At 42.0% G+C, this 12,697-nt stretch overlaps 1 protein-coding gene across 1 annotated transcript; it reads right to left on the bottom strand.

Annotated features, from left to right (window-relative positions):
• Window positions 1-3,829: 3,829 nt before the first annotated feature.
• nptxra (neuronal pentraxin receptor a) lies at window positions 3,830-11,996 on the bottom strand. The gene is made up of 5 exons (XM_070848398.1): window positions 11,256-11,996; window positions 6,551-6,833; window positions 5,823-6,064; window positions 4,658-4,837; window positions 3,830-4,060 (listed from the first exon to the last, which is right to left on the bottom strand). Exons 1-5 carry the CDS (start codon window positions 11,967-11,969, stop codon window positions 3,830-3,832), a joined length of 1,650 nt encoding a protein of 549 aa, XP_070704499.1. The 5' UTR covers window positions 11,970-11,996.
• Between the last annotated feature and the right edge of the window lie 701 nt (window positions 11,997-12,697).

The raw sequence follows: 12,697 nt of genomic DNA, 5'->3' as shown, positions 1-12,697 counted from the left end.
ATGACAACGCTGACGTAAATGACAAGCTGCTGAGCCATTAACATATGTGCAGTGCTTGTAAAAGACCCGCATTTTATATTGAAACAATAGAAAAAATATTACAGCTTGAACCAGCAAAAGACTAAATGTACCACTGACCTACAAACAGATCAGCGTTCACTGACAAGGTGGAATCCGCAGTGATGGGATTCACTTACTGACGTACGGACTGAGATACAGCTGAACAATGATCAGGCAAAGAAATGACACAGTCAGTGACTGAAGTGAACAAAATGATTCAAATCAGCACAGTGATTCAAGTCACTGCTATCAGCCAAGAAGTAGTCCCACACATATGCTCATTTAAAGCTGCAACTTGACTGCTAACTGTAACCCTTTATTTGGCGGACAGATATTTATATTATTGTATATGAGATTATGACCTGTCATATAAAATGTATATGTCTTTACAGGCCGAAGCATGAATACACATAAAGTCCATAATGGACAGTCTATGAATATTGTCTGCTCTATCCAGTGTGTGCGACGCATCCTTCATGGTACGACATATAGAGTGCTGTCCATTAAAGACTTTCAGTGAGGCCCCAAACCCATTATGCCTCTAAATATGTGCTATAGAAATAGAACCAGTATTTTCACGACGATGAGTATCTAACAAAAGAAGGCTCTAAATTCACATCTACACCTGCTGCACCCGGGGGAGAAGGCTCCAGGCTTTTCTCCTTGAAATCTCATCTTTAATTTGCTTGGAAGGAGAATAAAGAAAGGTACAAGTGAACAAAGAAATATATTTTCTTTTATGCCATTACAAAAAAAATTGTTTTCATGGGAAGTACTGTTACTGTAGGAGGATTTGTTTCCACACCAGGTTTTGCTCCTGCTGCACTTACTTTACAAGTGTGTGTATGTGTGTAAAAGAGCAGCTGAGAGAATCTCTTATAGACTTAACTCACTGCACTTTCTTTTTTCCTGATATAGTGTTAGATACTACGAACAGAATCACATTCTTTACATCTGAAAATTAGGACTTTAATAAAGATTTGAGGTTTGTACACGGCACATATGCAGAACAATACAACACAATACAGGACACGGACATACAGTATTTATACAAACAACAACGTGAAAACGGACAAGATACCAATGCATACAGTGAAAAAAACAACAGTCATGTAAGAAAAGACAAACATTGCCAGTAGAATTAAAAAGCTTTCAATTCCAATAACTGTAAACAGAATAATGCCACATCACTATCAAAAAGCCCAAAAAAGCCCTGACATGAGCTGAACAGACACCAGGCATAATATTAATAATAACGTTGCAGACTGAGAGGCATCATCAAAGACACTATTAGGCACGGCAAGATGATTTTGACCTGATTTAGCATCCGTTTGGTGGCACTGCACAGGACTGTGTCTGTGTTCTCGAATTTCTTATCAAACCTCTTGAATGCTAAAAAAGTCACCAGAGAACTCTCAGAAACACTGATGCTTAATTAGTTCAAAATATCTCGCAGTGTGAATTTTTCCGTCAGGATAATACATTTGATGATTTGTTTATGCGGGTACAAACACCCTGACAGGCACTTTCCACTAAGGATAATTGTTGCGCTAGAGAGAGCCGGTGTTTAGAACTGTTGAAATGGATTTTTATTGAACATCACGTCTCATACATTGGTTGAGAATAATCATCAAAATGTTTTCGGAGCACAAAACATGATCAGTGACGGAATTATAGAAACTTACTTGATGCACCGACGCAAACATACATCAAAACTCATGCATGGAATGTAGGAAGGTTGGAGGAGTCGGAGGTTGAAGGTTGTAAATTCATCAAATCATGTTACTGAGTGGCTGCATGTATAAAATTGCAAGGCATAAACAGTCAGCATCTAAGAAAAGTTAAACTTACTGTGAGTGCATTGTATAAACTTGACACTAATATATGTAATGACTGTTTGAAGGTGGCATTCAAGTCCATGATTTTAAAGAAAACAAAGTGTACAGCAAGGTCAAGCAAAGTTGAGACATCATGAGACATATGTCCTTGGTTAACATAAAGTTTCTGAATTCACCCAGAATGACTTAAATGGGACTAAAGCTTGTCAACAATATGTAAAATGCACCCCAAAAGGAGCAAGATTCTGATAGTGGAGGTGATTTCCTTAGGGAATAAGACTTCTTGTTTTAGATTTGTTCAGTAACTTATTTAGGGAACAAAAGGGACCCTCAGGCCTTTATAGACAAACACAAAGACAGCCACCTGCCAGCACTGGCTGCAGGACACCTTGTCCTCTTTTTGTGAAACTTCGAGCTGTGAGCTGCACATTGCAGTGGCAAGACATTACAAGTATATGAATACATCATGCAACGGTGAAAACAATGTAGCATCACTCCTTCAAAGTGCCTGATCTATGGATTTTTTCCCCTGTCCTCCAACTTTCCTTTCTCTTTCATCATCTACTCCTTGTTGCCATCTACTACTTAATATTCCCACCACTTTCTCGAACATTTTTCATCGCCTTACCTTCCCTCCCAACTCGAAAGATGTTGTGGCTCTTAATTAACTTCACTCTGACCCTGCTGCACTCAGGGGGGGGGGATTTCAGCTGGCTTGACACAACTTCTGGCAGCCATAGTGGAGGTGAACAGCTCCCAAGCTACAACAGCTGTGAATTTATTGGGCGTCTCACAACTCAGCTGGTTTGCAGTTTAAAGGACAAGTTTAAATGTTTTGGGAAATTTGCAGACGATACCTTTCACGTGTAAGTACAATAGGTATGAAGCAGCTGGCAAACTAAGCTAAGCATAAAGACCATAGACTGTACAAAAGAAGTGGACGTAGCTACCGGGTATGAAAAATTAGCCTAATATGGAAGTGCCTTAAACCTGTTGGGGGCGACTCTGCTGGAATGAATAGAAGTCTATGAGAAAATGACCCTAATTCTCACTAGATTTATTACCTCAGTAAACACCTTTCTAATGAGTTTATGTTCTCAGTCACTAGCTACAAGCCTTCAACACAGCCTGATGTTCATTTTTATGGTCCCATTTTGAGAAAAATAGACAATAGCTATGCTTTAGGTTTAGTGACTAAAGAATCAGAGGTGGACTTCGTGGAGCGAACGTCACTTCTGGTTCCAAAAAACAAAGATGGCGATGGCTATGAAACCAAGATGCCGACTCTTGTAGGGCGAAACTCGAGGCTTCAAAACTGGGGTCCACAAACCGATGGGTGACGTCACTGTGGCTTCGTCCACTTCTTATATACAGTCTATGATAAAGACCCCAGCGAGTCATCTGCTGATGATTGGTCCATATTTATTGTACAGACTCGAGAATGGTGTTCCTCTTCTCATCTAACTCTCGGGATTAAAGTGAATACGCGTATTTTCCAACATGTTTCACAATTCCTTTAAGGGATAGATAAAGTTTGTTAGCTAGTTAATCACACTGGCTAACTGCCGCAATGTTGTTGCGGCACTAATTAATCAATGGCTAGCATAAGGTTCAATTGTTTGCTAGGTACTAATGGTAGCGTATAGGCTACATTAGTTGCTTTCAATAGTTGATCTCCCTGCTAGTTGGCTTGGTAACAAAGTGCAGGGAGGAGTTAGAACCAATCACAACATAGTTTAGTGATATGAATGCAAAGCCTTTACTTACGACATGTAAATATTTAGCATTCATTTTCCAATTTTACATACTTGTCAGTCAGTCAGTGTTACTGGGCAGATGGAATCCCATCTTCTTCAAAAAGCTACAACTTCATCCCTCCCTCTGCCCTTCTCTCACTTTCTCTTTCCTCAAAGCCCACCCCCACCCACTGGTCATTGTGAACTCCTGTTGTGTTTACTACATGGCTCCCCCGGGTCCTTGGTTGCTCCACCGTAAACCTCAACTCCATTCTCGGCCCAGGGAGCCACAATGCCCTGGATTACTCTGCCGCAGCGAGCCAAGCTGGCCACTTGGCTGGAAGACAGGACCCGGTCCCAAAGGCCCACCTGGGACAGCTCTCCAACCAGGGCCTGAGATGAGTCAAAGCCTCCTCCCAGGGAATCCTGGAGAGAAAAAAGAGAAAAGTTAGATGAATTACAGACAGAAAGCTTGAAGACAAAAATCATTTTACTTTCATACACAGACAGGCTCAGGTTCAACTGTTATGCTGCCTTGGGCAAGACTGTGGACTTTCGGGAAAATGAAGGAGATGTGAGAGACGTGACCAGTATGAATGCAAAACTGTGAAATAAAGGAGAGGAAAGGAGTTCTTTTGGCTCTGGATGAGGGTCCCCTAGGCTATTACGTCTGTAACCATTATGCACACAGGAACTTTATATACCCAACACTACAACATAGTACACCACTTCCACACTTTGGTTTGCAGCATACTCCAAAGTAAATCAGATTTGTAGATTTACTGTGTCTACTTTCACCAAGGCTCTGAAAGTGCTACATTTATTTACAACTCATGGAGAAGACAGTAACACACCACCCATTGCAGTGAGTAACCTACTATTTGCTTGCAGTGCTGCAGTCAGCAGTAGCCGGAAGGGCAAACCAAATTAGATTTGTTCTGGATTAACATGCCAGCCCTAACTGCCTACAATCAGCTAAAGCATCATTCATTCAGTTTTTCACACCCTAGTCCATGCATTCACCTGCTCCTGCCCTAGGACGAGCACTCCCCCAGGTCTGATGTGGTGTCCGACTGCCAGTGCGCGACCCTCGCCCCTCAGCTTTCCCCCCTGGTAAGCCTGCCAGGTTCCTTCCTTCTGGCTCCAGCTCACACAGATGTGCTGCCAGCTGCCCCTGGAGAGGTTTAAAGGCAACTGCGCCACCTAGGAATGCGAGAGAAAGGTGTCATCAGGCTCTGCTCAGCTCTGTCGCTGTTTGACGACCCCCTGACATCTTATTTCTCTTTCACTTATGCAAAGTTCAAAAGCTTGCTGTTTTACAGTAGTCCCTCCGTCCCAAAGACACTGTGCTACCTCCAAGGACACAGAACTTTCCTCCAGGCATTTATTACCATAATGACTTCATTGAATTACACCTGAAGGCACTGCGCTGCACTACACCACCCTGCGATGCTGTCAAGGTGGCACATTAGCTTGTCATTTCCCCACATGAATGAGGTTATTTAGCTTGTCTGCTAAATTGGCTCTTTCATTTGATGCATTCTGCTTATTTGTATGCTAATACAGTGCAATATTTCTTATATAACAGACATTAAAATTCTACCCAAGAGTGTAATGCTTTTTATGTACAGTACTACTGAAAGAATCTCAGAAAGTAGGCGAGCTTTGGAGAAAGCAGTAGTGAAACTCATCGAGGGGGTTACTATGGTGTTAATAAATTACCATAAAAACAAAGAAGAGGACACTTGGATCCAGTCACTTTGCTTGTATGGGAATGTTATAAAATGCTCTGTGTTTAAGATTGAACATTTATCTTTCATTTATCTTATCCTTACTGTTTTCATCAAAAACAAGCTTGAAAAATCACTTTTGCATATTTAAATACATTTGAATGGATAAAATCTACATATATTTGAAATACATGCAAAATTTATAATGTATGCTGTACTGTACTGCCAATATGTTGTATAATATACCGCTAATGATTGTCAATATTCAATAACTGGGGTAACTGCAGATATTAACATATGTTAATATATACAGCATCAATATTTGAACAAATGCATACATTCAACATCTCGACTGATAAAAATAACGTTCTGCAAAACATGTACTTGTAATGGTGGACTCTACAGTACCGTGAGCAGTGGACAAAAATACAGTAGATGCAGATGTATTGATACAGTACCTTGTCATTGATGAGCAGCTCAGTGGGGGTGTGCAGGCCTTGCAGCAGCACCAGTTCGTTGGGTTGCTCAGGAACGGCGTAAGACAGAGGCGTCCCGATTCCTCCCTCTGCGGGCCGCAGCCACAAACAGATGGTGAAAGCTCGCAGTGTTGGGACGGAGTGTTTCACAACGGCGTACATGTAGTTTGTCCGAGTTGGGAAAGACAGTCTGTAGCCCTCTGGGAAAGAATGCCCTGAGATACCTGGGAAAACAGAGAGAGAGAGAGCATGACTAAGGAAACATAAGAAGTGATACAGAACGCAAGGAGAAAGTCATCTATCTGACAAGAGGATCAAATACTTTTCCTGCTTTTCTCATATACTGTATCTGCACTTTCTTCACATAAAAACATGTGATGTGTTTCTTAAGCAGGACATGAATTTCACAGTCTTTCTGAGCTTTTTTTTTCTCTTTTACATAAGTTCAACATCATTTATTCATCATAAAGAAATCAAGTTGCTTGATTTTATTAAGAGTAATAAAAAAATTAAACATCTGAGGTAACTTTTATGCCGGATTATTTCTCATTATTTGTTACTTGAAGCAAGATGCAAGTGATTAATCACTTCTCTCAGCATTTTGTATGCCCGTTTGCTATATCTTCATTTGCAGATTATTCACCTGCACCTACACACGCACACATTCTGATTTAGCTTTTTCTTTTTATACCTTCTCTGTTAAGACCTACCTTCCTCCAGCCCTGAGAGTCGGTGGTGTAGTTTATTGATGCCCCGGTCAATTTCCTGTCTGTGTTTCTCTGTTTCCAGTCTCAGGGCTTTTCTCTCCTTGTCCAGCAACTCCATCTTCCTCTCCAGCTCCCCTTCCAAGTCCTCCATCCTCCAAGGCCTGTCAGCATCAGCTCTGTGCCTGCGATCGGCCGACCTTTCTGGGCCGCCAGACATCCCGCCTTCCTCTGGCATTCCTGAGGTGATGCTGTCCGTCTGGTTGTGAGGAAATGGGCCAATGTCTGACTGCAGAGGAGGGACGCAGTGAATGAAAACAGGTTAAAAGTGAAAATACTCAGGTAATATAGTGTAGTGACTATGAAAACACATCCAAGCTTTAGTTATGATTCTGAACATAACCTTGACTGCATGCCTGTGTAAGGAAAAGTTATTAGACCTAATTAATAATAGTTTTTTCTGAAACATTACTAACCTTAACCCTAACCCTAACCCTGAAATAAGGATGCATCTAAAGGCTGATTTAATTCAGTTCACTGTGCTGTAGTCAATATAATATTTTGTCTGTAAAGAAATTGTCCCTCATAAAACACAAATTGTTGTGCCTCCCCCATATTATATTTTGTTTTTACACCTTTGATGGCCTTAGATGTAATGTGTTAATTAGAAAGTAGACTTTCAAAAGTGCTGGCCATTTCCCCGTTTTCAGTCTTTATGCTAAGCTAAGCTAACTGGGAGCTCGCTGCATACCGATCGAACAGACACGAGGCATGACAAAAGCAGGGCGTGTCCTTTAACGCTCTTGTTGTGACATCGAATTTCACAGAGAAGATGATAGAAGTGAAGTTTTGGCTATGAACAGAACTTAAGTGAGCTGAGCCATCTCGTGTCTACGGGGTTTTTTTCTCAATTAAGCATAACAGAACACATAATTAGCTGTAAAAAGACTGTCAAGAGGACAAACTGTTTCAGACAACAACAAATTGCAGGGCCCCACTGCATAATGGTTCACTGAAATAAACACTCAAATCACCAGGGAAGGATTGTGGGAAATACAGACTCCTGAAACCTGCGTGGTACAGTATATTTGCCAAGTATAATGTTTGACGATATGCTACAGAAATACATAGACACTAATATAGAAATTGATACAGAAAACACATACCCATACAGTACGCTGAACTATATATATAAGCCATACAGTGTGTGCTTACATACAATAATAACTACTATGTGAAACTGAGACAGTTTGAAATGGTAACACATGCTGTAGAATAGGACAGAAGTTAATGTAAACCCTGGTTTTAAAAAAAGAACATGTTATACAAGTGTATATTCAAAGATTTTTAAAGAGTTCAGGTATCGATTGTTGTCTCTAAAAAGACACACGATGCATGAAAGGTTACGTAATGCTCTGCTCTCATCAGTATGTTTTTTCCGTAGAGTTATCACTTCATCCGTAGAAACACTTTCATCTTTGTGGTGAAAATCAGCAACAAAATTGCATCACCTCCACCAATAAATCAAAAGGTGGTAAAAAGCCACTATCAGCAAGCGCAAACACATTTACTGTTATAGTTGGTGTCTTTAAAAACTGAATCTAAAATGATATATAGACCTTTCCAGAGAGTCTCTTGAGTCTTGGCATGATAAGTTATCTCCGCTCTCCACCATCTATTTGACAGTTCTGCTATCGTGCCTGAGGTTACACCCGAAGGCAGGTACTTACATATGTAGATGTCAAAACATTTCCAGTGAAAACATTTTCAATATCCTCTAGTACATACATACAAAATCAATCTAGAGTGTCGTACGTGCGATGAAGGTATCATGAGTGGTCTTAAGTCCTTGAACAGCCTATGACATGCCTTCATGTCACATTAAAGTATAACTCCTGTATTTTTAACTCTGGGCCATAGTTTTTACAAATGTTGTGCTGGTAGGTACAAGAGGTTTTGGCCCAGGAGATCGCCTCTGCTGGAGGACGTGAACGGGCTGCGTAACAGAAAGGATCCCTACAGAGACAGACCTGTAAGATCCTTTTTGCTAAACCAAAAACAGGCCACCAGACTCCATTGACAAAAAACTTAATTTTACCTTGCAAAACACAAGAGCTGCTGGTCTACCGTTGCCTCATTCTGTACTTCTATTGTACTTTAAATAGTTAGTTTGGAACCAGAGTAATGTGTTAAAACACCCGTCACAGCAACCAGAGTAGCACCTCTCGTGTTCTGCAAGGGAAAACTTTTTGTCACTGTTTTTTGTCAGTGGTGTCTGGTGCCTTTGAACGATTGTTGATGATGATGATGATTCTGGTCAAACAAAAAGGACTCTAGACCCCTGTAGAGGAAAAAACAAGCACTTTTAGTGGGTGTGCTTTGACAGGTGAAGTCGCCTTAGAGGATTATTTTACTGCCTTTGTCGCTGCCAACTGATACAATCTACTGACACGTATATGTATGTATTGTCTGTGTGCTCCTACAGCAGGCTTTTTGTGCACATCCAGGACACACATAGCCTTGGCGCGTTTTAACCCCTGTAAATATCTCAACATTTGTTTTTATTCAGACATTCATGGTTCCCAGATGATGAATCCCAATGACTTGATGATCTTCTGACTTTTGCACTAGTGGCTACCATGAGGATCACGTTTTTGGTTTGGGAAACAAGGGAAATGTCAAACATTTATTAAGCTGGTTTCCACGATTTTAGACATTTCTGCACATGGCTTGTTTTGCAAGCAACTGATGGAATAGGCCATAATCTTGTTATAGGTAGTTGGTTTTTCTGCAGTATTTTCAATAATACAGCTTCATGTTTTTTTTTTATGTTTTTGCATTTGACATTCTTGCATTTTTGAGCAATTTAAATGTTGACAGAACTACACAGCAGTAATATTATAATTAGAGATGCATAAACATAGTCATTTAGTCCACGCTGCCACTGCATGAAAGCAAGAGCATCTATTTTTTCATTTGAGCAATCGAAAAAAATGATGATAATAAAATAGAAAATGAGCCGCACAGCATAGGTAGAAGACCTTGCTCTTCAAAATCATACTGATGTTGAAAAAAAAACAAAAACAATCATGACTACTAAACTGCAATCAGAGACTGTGTCACCTGCACATTTATACCATTTGCAACCATATCGCCTTGTTTGTGTCACATGTTTGACCCAGGACTTATAGCTGTTCTGGTTGTACAGAAATGTGTGATAAAGAAAACGAGTGGTATTGCTGGAGTGTGCACATGAGGCGTAATGAGGAAACCAATCATGAGCAGACCACATGCAAGAGGAAAGCTGCTAAGGTAAGGAATTTAACACCCTTATTTGACCTGACTAGTATTCCCAGATGAGTGTTCTTCTTGTGCATTTACCAGTACACAGGATATGATGTAAACACCACACTGAGCTACTGAAGTAGGCCAAGTACCTCGTGTACACAGAAACATGATTTGGATGGGGAAAGACACAGCGGGGAGTACACTATTATGTACACTATTATGTTTAACTACGCATCAGCCTGAGACCTGTGACAAATCTCATTCTGTTGCAGGAAAATGTGCGAGTTGCTCAGTTCCTGAAAGGTGTCAGACGTGGAGATAATCCCATTCTTCGCATCGTCAAGGTTTTCATCTGACAGTGGAATATTAATACAACACGACTGTTTGTGCTAATGTGAGCACATTATACAAAGAAAATGACCCATACAGACATGTCCTACATAAACTACCACCGAGTGGGGAGTACTATACTGCAGAGAAGCACGTTTAGTCTGCGCTTTTAACAAATATAGGCAACCCATGAATTATGGATGGGATTTCTTCAGCCAAAAATTAGGTTATACATCATCGGATTCTGGTCAGATAAGGGCACGTTTCATGTTACTCTGCCATTTACTCTCCTCCACCTCCTCCTCCTTCTGCTCCTTCTTCTCCTCCCCACTTATCTTTATCACCCCCCCCCCTTCTCTCCTTCCTCACCCTCTCTGCTTCCCTGCCTCACTTTTCACCTCTGTTTTTTCTTTCCGTTTTCGATCTCAGTTTGGTTTCTTGGCATGACAGATTAGCAAGCTCGCCCGAGCAATCGGTATATGTGTGTGTGGATTCACGTGGATCTTATCAGCAATTGACATCATTCTAATTTTCCATTTAATTGATTATGCTGTAAGTATGCAGACAAAGGGGAGGAGCTTGTTCTATAGATTAGTTATGTTAGATTCCACTGTTGTGTCAGAAAAAGCTTCACTTGATGTTGCTGTTGTTTACTAAAAAATGGTATCTGCCTGGTAACATCCAATAACACACATAAAGCCTTTAGGAAAACTCACTTGTTCTCATTCAGTATTGAAAACCATGCCTAGAAATGTGCCTAGAAATTCTCAGATGGACTATAGAGTGAAGAGGAGGCAAATACAGCCATGGATGTCAGCTCTCATGATCATTTATGGCAGCAGCATGTAGCTAGAGTTGGAGTTATAGTATATTGATATTCAAAGCTGTCATCAGACCACTAAGAGCTATATATTAGTATTAATATAATAGGGAGATCCTACTTTATGTCTTTTGAATGCCATCATATGGTGACTAAAGGCTGCTCCTTATAGTTGATTAGTTAATAGTTGATTAATCCTCAACTATTGTTTTAGTTGCATGCAGCAGATGATTTATGTGGATGCAAGTGTGATTTTCCTCACACTCCACCTACCTCCAGCTTCTCTATGCGGTCTTTGAGCTGTGTGATAGCCTGCTCCAGTTCATCCACGGCCCTGACGGTGAGCAAGTGGACGCTGTCGTGGGTCGAAGCCGGGCTGTCCCGCACCATCATCCGCTCCAGGTGCGTCCTCTCCGCCGCGTTTCTGCCCCCCAGCAGCCCCGCAGCGCCCTCGCGTTTGTCCGCGCCGGTGCTCCGTCCGTCCAGCCCCTTCTCGCACTCGGACAGTTTCCCCGTCAGCTCTCTGATGGTCCGCTGGTCCGTTAATATCTGGTCCTTTTGCTGCAGGACCGTCTGCCGGAGCTCCTCCGCGGTGGTGCTCAGGTAGCCCCAGTCCTCTCCCGCGTACAGCGACGGGTCATCCGCTTGTTGCTGAAAGTTTTTCGGGTTGCACTCCCCGGCGGGGATCGGCGTGCAGATGAGTCGACTGACCGTCGGGTCGTGCCCGGTGAGGCCAGTGACTCCGTCCAGCCCGCTGAGCCCGATGTTGAAGGTCGGTGCTTCTGAATCGGGTGTTTCAGAACCATGGAGAGCGCCCAAAGATCCGGGTCGGGCCACGGAGCCGCCCGCAGCGGGTCTCTGCGCCGCCGCGTCCGGGTGCAGCGACTGGTTGTCGGTTGCTGGTTGCTGTTGTGCCGCAGCAGCCCTGGAGGATCCGGTGTGGACGGCTGCGATGATGCAGATAACCGCTCCGATGAAGGCCACCATCCCGGCGGCCAAGATAATAACAATGAACTTCAGGGTGGCGGCGGGGGCGATCGATTATTAGAAAAATCTAATAACACTACTCTGACTCCGTAAGAGACTGAAAGCTCCAAAACAACAAAAGTGTCAGATAATTTTTCATGTATGTAAATGAAGAAAGAAAAAAAAAGGTCCTCACTTTTCTCCTTTTCCACTAGAACAGGCGATCAGAAAATGAGAGTTCCGCACACCATAATTGAGTGATCATGGAGTCAAAACAGAAGAAGAAGCGAGCAGTCTGCCTCACACCTCCTCCCCCTTTTCAGCGCGCATGTCCTCGGTATTCAGGCAAAATCCAGCCTGTTAATAGTGAAGCAGAATGAGGGGGAGAGATGGAGGAAGAGAGGGCGAGAGAGAGAGAGAGAGAGAGAGAGAGAGAGAGAGACTGCTCCATGCAGTTTTTGTAGCCTACATTATTTTTTCCTCCTGTAGCCCAGAGCTCATTTTTCCACCAGTGTTTAAACTGCAATCTGTGCTTTTCTTTTTTTTTTTTTTGTATTGTGGACAGGAGACAGGAGACAAACATCTGATTTTCTTCCACAGAGATGCAGCCTTTAAGAAAAGGTTCAAATGTGTGACTTTTCCTTTTTTTTTGGTTTTTTTCTCAAGCTCTCATTAAAGATGAAACTGGATTTTTCCCGCATCAACAGCAACAATTCGAAAATTAGTTCTTTCCTCCCTTCTCGCACAGC

Source organism: Pempheris klunzingeri, chromosome 17 (genome assembly GCF_042242105.1).
Source record: "Pempheris klunzingeri isolate RE-2024b chromosome 17, fPemKlu1.hap1, whole genome shotgun sequence".
Lineage (NCBI taxonomy): Eukaryota > Metazoa > Chordata > Actinopteri > Acropomatiformes > Pempheridae > Pempheris > Pempheris klunzingeri.
Note: the sequence above shows the minus strand (reverse complement) of the source record. Positions and strands in the feature narration are given on the sequence as shown.